This window comes from Melitaea cinxia, chromosome 17 (genome assembly GCF_905220565.1).
Source record: "Melitaea cinxia chromosome 17, ilMelCinx1.1, whole genome shotgun sequence".
In the NCBI taxonomy this organism is placed as follows: Eukaryota; Metazoa; Arthropoda; class Insecta; order Lepidoptera; family Nymphalidae; genus Melitaea; species Melitaea cinxia.
Genome location: NC_059410.1, coordinates 7,753,992 through 7,761,995, shown reverse-complemented (window position 1 = coordinate 7,761,995; position 8,004 = coordinate 7,753,992). Strand labels below are relative to the sequence as shown.

The 8,004-nt window shown below is 31.5% G+C and overlaps 1 protein-coding gene across 2 annotated transcripts; it reads left to right on the top strand.

Annotated features, from left to right (window-relative positions):
• The first annotated feature begins 991 nt into the window (after window positions 1-991).
• Window positions 992-1,624, top strand: LOC123661537. Of its 2 annotated transcripts, none has more exons than XM_045596496.1 (2): window positions 992-1,058; window positions 1,145-1,624. In XM_045596496.1, exons 1-2 carry the CDS (start codon window positions 1,035-1,037, stop codon window positions 1,505-1,507), a joined length of 387 nt encoding a protein of 128 aa, XP_045452452.1. In that variant the 5' UTR covers window positions 992-1,034; the 3' UTR covers window positions 1,508-1,624. The 2 variants fall into 2 exon arrangements, with proteins under 2 accessions (XP_045452452.1, XP_045452451.1); XM_045596495.1 differs by having other exon boundaries at window positions 992-1,076.
• Window positions 1,625-8,004: the final 6,380 nt, after the last annotated feature.

Sequence of the window (8,004 nt, the reverse complement as noted above, 5' to 3'; positions counted from 1 at the left end):
TATATTTGGCAGGTATGAGAATAAGTCGTAATATATTCCATTCCGCTAGATTATTAGAATGATGATGCTAATTATTAATAAATTAATCATTTACAAGGGCTAAGATCTCTTTTTCTACGAGAAATAAAAATGTTATTATATAAAATTAAATAAATACAACTTTGTGATGACCTTTCGATTTAAATTGAGTAACTACCGGAGATGACGAGCCCGTTAATTCCCGTGCTAATAAAACACACAATGTCACTGCGACACAAAGGATAATAATTTTGCTACAATAACCATCGCTAATTTGCTAAAACTAAGGTAAACCTATAGACAATCGGGCGACAATTCATGGGGTTTGGGGCGAGGGTTACCCTCTGGTATAACTCTCACCGTGATAAAACAATTCTAACCTCAAAACTTTAGCCATGATATGTTTATAACCATGCGGTTTCACACGATGGGAGTGGTATCAGAGAATAACTCACTCCTCCCCTTCTCCCCCACCCAACCCCCAAAACCAAAACCCCATAAATCGGCGCCCGATTATCTATAATTTAGCCGTGACTAATATTTAAAAAATTAAATAAAGTTACATGCACAACTGTATCCATCCATTTTTATTTAACTATATTATTTTATTTTTTAATTCAATATATCAAGTAGCTAGACACAATTATATATTTTTTTCTTTTATACCAGTAGGTCGGCAAACAAGCGTAAGTCTCACCTCATAGTAAGCGGTTATCCGTACCCTTCAGACGCTTGCAACACCAGAAGTTACTGGGCAGGAGTTTTAGCCGCCCTACTCACTACAGGAACACAACACTACTTGATAGCGTAACATATTTGATTGATGTCTACGATATCGAAAGGTATTAAAATAATACAACATCTTTATTTCATGTTTATTATTTAATATGTATAGGGCCCAGTAAAAAGTTATGCAGATTTTCGAGTCTTAAAAAATCCGTTCATAAACGATGAAGTAATCCCCGAACACACTCTTTTTTGAAGTCGGTTAAAAATAAATACTATATACGATTAATATGTCCACTTACATTGTTGGATTTGTATGCACTTTGATACTGGTAAGAATTTTTATCGTACATTTTTTAAACATGTAGTAAAATACGTATACCATTTTTATTAATTACAGGCGGGGTTCTTGATTGCATGGATTGCGTTTTGCATGTTTTGTAGAGAACGACACAAGCCGGAACGCTATCAGTACGACATATCAGATTTGCGTCGTAAAAATTTCGAGTTAGCGCAAGAGCAGAAAGAGAGCAATACGAAAGAGATCACCGCTGGCATATTCATACTGCCGTCTCGTCACAAACAGAAGGACGACAATAGTTATAACAAAAGACCAGATTATCCGGAGGGTCCTGTTACGAATCTGCAACCAAGAACAGATAAACTGATAGAGATATTCAATGAAAATTCGCCAGACGTTGAACCTATTAAAAATGTTGGCTTCGATATCGACTCTGACATCAGATTCCATAGTGACGTATGAACATATTGCACAACTACTGCCGATCTATCACGAAGCACCGGTCATGCTTTATTACACTGTAATTCACTGTTATCCTATGTTAAGAACACATTAAATAAAACAATATATTTTTTTAAATTTTATTTTGTATATAAGTTACAATTAAAACATTATTTGACATTAAACATTTTAGTACTAATTTCAATATGCGCATTTAAAAATGTGTAACATTTATAGTGTAAGCTGTTAAATATATATAAGCTTATCAATGGAAAATATTAAAAAAATTGTATTGTTAGTAAAATAAAGTTATACGTATAGTTTTTTTTATACTACAAGAATGGATCAATTGTGTATAATATACATATTTTAAATGATGGAAAATGTGACCTGCATTTTTATCAAAAACTTCAATTCACAAATGTATTTTATTTAGATTTCTATAGATTATGCATATAATATATACCACTTAGAGATTGAAAAATCGTGTAGTAAATCAAAACATTACAATTATAACTGTGATTCATATTATATTACTAACTATAATGGTATTGCTACATTATTTTTTACTATCTTTATTGTCTGTGATTTCAAATAACTGTGATTTTTCAAGTCTAAATAGTTATTTATACGATACTAAAACAGAAACAAACGATTTTAAAATTTTCGTCTGTCTGTATGTCTTTCTGTTTGCTCGGGCTAATAATCTAACGGGAACGGCTGAGCCGATACATGGTAAATTAAAAGTTTTAAAATGTTTATCTATATGTCTGTAAGTCTGTCCCTAAAACGGCTAAAATAACATAAGGCAGGTCACATGGAAACGTGTACTTTTTATCCCATAATTCCCACAGTATCAGATTCACGTTAAAAAAATAAAAGATATCCTGATAGAAAGTCAAGAAAACGCGAACGAAGTCTCGGGTATAGCTTGTCTTAAATTTAGTTTAGCACTTATCAGTATAGTATTGCCATATATTTGGTGCAAGGTTACTCCGTGAGGCTCTTGACCCCGTCCGCCATTTTGTCAACTATACTTTTCTCAGTGGGTTTGAATACGTTAACAACTGCATCTCCGGCGTCTGATAAAGTTTTTGCAACTTCATCCCCTGCATTTTTCATCGATTCCGCGACATCGCGTTTGAAGCGGACGTCAGATGCTATAGCCGACGCCGATACATAAATCGCACAACACTGAAAAAAATTAGAACGTCAAAAAAGATTCTTTATTGCGGCAACATATTAGAGATTGAATAAAAAAGATTCTGTATTACAACAACACATTTAAGATTTAATAATAATAAAGAAAAATAATATTATTTTTCTTATATTATTTACTAATGTTTACGCGAATTTCACTCATTATAATGAAACAACTTTTTTCGAATTTTATCGCGGTTTATTAAGTTTTTTAGATGCCCTACGTTTCGGATACCTTACGGCTTACAGAAACCATGGTCAGGGGAGGATTATTTTTCTTTATAAATAAAAACATTAATAAACATAGTTATGTCATGACAAATTGTAAATTTAGTATTGCGCAATATATATATAACCACCGTGTAATTAATTTTGACTTTTTAAAGATTTTTTTTTTACTTTTACCTTAAATCACATCTAAAAACCGTCGTTATTAATATGAGCAAATATTGAGCACCAATGACACAGTGTGTTAGTGACCTACTCATTAAAATAATAAACCAGTTATATATGTGCGTTAGTGCTACGCACTACTTAACCTTATAAAGAAAAGAAAAAAAATTGAAAGGGAGATTGTACACATTACAAGACCTCATCTCTTTTTCTCTCAGAAGAAAATTTGCTTTATAGCTTACTTTGTAAACAATGTGGATATATTATTGAATTTTAATTGAAAGTTAGTTACAATTGGTTATTTTTAATGGGCAAGCTACTTAACCGTAATTGCTATTTTAGCAACATCAGCACATTCTTAGTACCTAGTAAGTAATAAGATAAAACACATGTACCTACTATATTTTTTTTATGCAAATACTTTGCTATACAATTTTAAATCTAATATAGATTATATTAAAATAAATAATACATACATAGTATGGTTTTTGTTTGTAATTGTAAATTTTTTTTCGATAAATTAAAAATATTTGAATAAAGTTATCATTTTTTGTTTGATATTAAATGTGTTAAAGTTCGCCGAGATAGAAATATTTATAGAGACAATATATTGTTAGAATTTTAATGACATTTAAAAAATTTAGTTACAAAACTACTTTTATTGTATAGCAACCAAGGTTAATACGGCTTTAATAAAAAATGAAACAAACAACAAAATAAGAAAAATTAAAAAAAACGGTTATTAGAATTAATTTAACCATAATAACTAAATGGCAAGGCAAAAGTGTTTTATTGCGTAAGATTTTAATTGATTACTATGGATTTTGTGATAAGATCAACCGAAATAATAAAACACTGTTTTTTATAAATCTTAATTGAAATATCTTTTCACGATTTTTTAAAACGATTAATGAAACTTAAAACTCCTGTCATTGTGGTTAAAATGTTCAATAACATATCGTTTTGTTCTACAAATCACATCTGACGTTTATTAATATAAATCAACAAAATTCGTCTACAAAAAGAATAATAATAAAAGTTTTTAAAATACGCGAATACTTACGAGACATATAAAAAGCACTAGACGGAAATCCATTACTACTATTTCAACTGGACTCCTTTCAAATACTTTAGTGGTCTGAATGATCTTAAGCCGAAAGTCGTACTGTGTTCAGAAGACGAACAGGAATGTCTGATCTACTTTGTCCACACACTTATTCAAAATAAGCGTGAGGCTAAATAACTGCGACCAATATGACGCACAAGGGCTGCGAGTTATACTGCTAAAAACTTTATAAAAGTAAATAATAAAAAAAATAATAATAAAAGTTAACTCAAGAGTCTTGTAGAACTAAAAGTAGCTGTAGTTTTTTTCACACGCAATTTATTTTTTGGCTTTACTGTAAATATACTTACAGTAAAGCCAATAAATAGTTAGTAATACTATTACTAACTTATTACTTATTATAATTATACTGTATCTGATCCTGATATTAAATTTTATTTTGATTTAGCTTAGAAACATACTTTTCAGCCATCCATTTCATTTAACCTGTATATGTTTTTGTTTGAAATGTGAATACTTAAAGTGCTATAAATTGTTTTGTTAATAGGAGTAAATAAATAAATTATTACTATGATTACTATTATTATTATTATTTATCCATCAGCCCTTACAAGTCCACTGGTAGACGTAGGCTTCCCATAATGCTCGCCACTCCATTCGATTTTGTGCCCACTGAATCCAGCGGCTGCTCGCTGTTTTCCTTCGATCGTTAGTCCACCTGCTTGGAGGATGGCCTGTGCTTCTTTTGCCAAGATGTAGTCGCCATTCGAGAACCTCTCTTACCAATCAGCTGTTGGTTCTTCTAACAATATAGCCTGCCCATTGCCACTTTAGCTTGCAGATTTTGAGAGCTATGTCGGTAACTTTCGTTCATCTACTAATTTCATCGTTTCGGATTCTGTCGCGTAGCTAAATACCAAGCATAGCTCTCTAGATCGCTCGCTGATTGACTTTGAGTCGATGGAAAAGGCTAACGGTAAAAGACCACGTCTCTGCGCCGTAGGTCATCACTGGCAACACACATTGCTCAAATACCTTTGATTTCAGGCACTGAGGTATATTGGACGAGAAGATACTGTGTAATTTCCCGACCGCTGCCCACCGAGGTGGACTCTACAAGGTACTCTACTTTTAATACAACAACCTAAATATTACTAAATGAAATATACAGTTTATTTTCACGGTGGGACACGACCAAAAAAAAAATGAAGAATTTTTCAGCCTTCATATTCAATATGCTTCTCAGGTAAAAGTTTTCTAACATAATAAAAAAAAGTGTGTGTACTTATATGTACGCACGTAAGAAGTTATACCTCATTTGCTAGCTAACTTTACGTTGCTAACTTCTTTTTCGTTGACTAGCTAACTTCAGGGTGGCCTTTTTTTGTGAAGGTGTTGGTGCGCATCGTAATAATTTACTCTCCATTTTTCATTAAAGCACCAAAAGAAGTGTAACATCTCAAAAAAAAAAGATTATTTCGTCACATAGTTCTCGCGTTATTTTGCTATTATCCGTAAATCCAAAATTTTGACGTCCAACATAAGTCCTCCCGTGACCATGGTTGCTGTAAAGTATCCGAAATGTCGGGAATCAAAAGTTAATAAACCGCGATAAAATCCGAAAAAAGTTGTTTCATTAAATGTCCAACATATATTGAATCGATTCGATTTAAATTATATTTGGATGTGTATTCTGTATAAAAGTGTATATTTTATAGAATATTAACGCATTGTTAGACAAATATAGAGGCTTGAGAGCACGCTCTTCCCTTTTTTTATTTTGTGACAGTAAAGCTACGATTATACGATTAAGATTTTTACCGTGTTAGTTAAACTAATATATAAATTTTTGGTATTATGGTATTTATCCTACTTTTAAACGGCTTGACTAATTTTTATGTTTTTTTAGTATATTTGGTAAATATGAGAATAAGCCGCAAAGTAAATTCTATACCACTAGATTATTAGAGTGTACCTATGCCGGAAATTAATCATGTACAAAGGCTAAGGTCTCTTTTTCTACGAGAAATAAAAATTTTGTTATATAAAATTAAACAAAACTTCGTGACAACCTTTTCTTTTAAATTGAATAACTACCGGAGATGACGAGCTTGTTAACTCCCGCGCTAATAAAATCCTTCAAACTTTTCCACACAATGTCACTGCGACGCAAAGGATAAAAACTTTCCTACAATAACCATCGCCAATTTGCTAAAACTGATTCACTTTTATGATATATGACTTATGTTTTTTCATTAAAACCTTGGCTTTTTTGATAATAATTAATGACAAACAGACGATGACAGTAATCGCTTTTCTTTCTTGATTATTTTTGTAATATATATTTTCTAAATACCTAAGCACCCTAATCACCTAACGGTATGAAATATCTTTCATAAAAATGGGTCGTTTTTAAGATTAGTGCAACCAAAAACTCCGTGACTTGTGGTTTTCATGTATTAGATAATCGGAACTGTCATTTGATAAATAGTATTACTTATTACTTCTTTTTTTCTTGGATGGTAATAATATGTTACAATTTCACGTGACATGACACCTCGTTGGCTTGGTTCCAGTGCAGAGCTGTAACATGATAACAGCACCACACCGCAGCACGGTAACGGTGTTTTGTGTGTAGCTATTGAATAAAACCTCTGTAACTGATACATAATATTTAAAAAATAAAATAAAGTGACATGCACAACTGTATCCATAATTCAACATATCAAGTAGCTAGATACAATTATTATATTTTTTCTTTTATATCAGTAGGAGGTACTGGCCAATAGTTTTAGCCACACACTACAAGAACACAACATTATACTTGGTAGCGTATCCATAGAGTAACTTATTATGGGGGGAATACTTCATCGCCGATCAGCGCCATCTCCTGAAACCGGAAGAAATTACATTTTTCTATATCTATAATTACACTACCTATACGTGCCTGTATATACGTCTTTTATGGTATAATTTTTATTGTAATATTTTAGCGTTATCATATTTGATTGATGTCTACAATATGGAAAGGTATTAAAATAATACAACATCTTTATTTCATGTTTATTATTTAATATATATAGGGTATCATTAAAAATACAACATCGTTTAATAATCAAAGCAGAATTTAAAATTAAGCCTTTGTTGAATCTTTTAGAGCTGTCAAGAATTACTTTGGAACTGATTGTTTTGAAATGAACTTATCGATATTGAATTTATTATTTATAATTAAGATTGTATTGGGTATTTTTGATGTAAGCAGTTGTGTCGCCATGGTGTTAAAAGAGGGTTTTTCCTCTTCCTCCACAGATTCAACTTGGTATTCTTTTTCCCTTGGTATTCTTGCACATTGACTCTGAATAATGCATATAAGCAAGAGAACACTGACAATAAATGCCTGTAACAATATAGAAACAAATTTTAATTAATCTACCGATGAGTGTCATGACGCACGACAGAAGAACACTTTCTATATTCTTGCTAAGAAGAGATTATGATTTTAGTTGTGACACCGTCCGTATTTTTTACATGAATAGTTACTAAGAAATTCTATTATTTCTAATTTAGAAGGACTACAACATTTTCGACTTCAACACAGATACACAAGTAATACAACGTAGGTGGACAAAAATAATAATCAATTAAATAACCTTTATTAGAGGTAACTCAAAAAGTACACGTCAGATTTTGATCAAATTGGAATGAAACCATGTGGTTTTTATTTAGTCATCTGGCATGTAGGAGCAAAAAGAGTCATCAAAATTAGTACACTCAGTTAAAAGATATGAGTTAACACAAAAAATACAGTCGAATTTAGAACCTCCTCCTTTTTTTGAAGTCGATTAATAATCACATCACA

Bases quoted from the DNA above. Each gene is read 5' to 3' on its own strand.
- LOC123661537 (XM_045596495.1), top strand. From the start codon at position 1,035: ATGTCCACTTACATTGTTGGATTTGTATGCACTTTGATACTG. The intron at 1,077-1,144 runs GTAAGAATTTTT...TATTAATTACAG, and splicing joins TTGTATGCACTTTGATACTG to GCGGGGTTCTTGATTGCATG.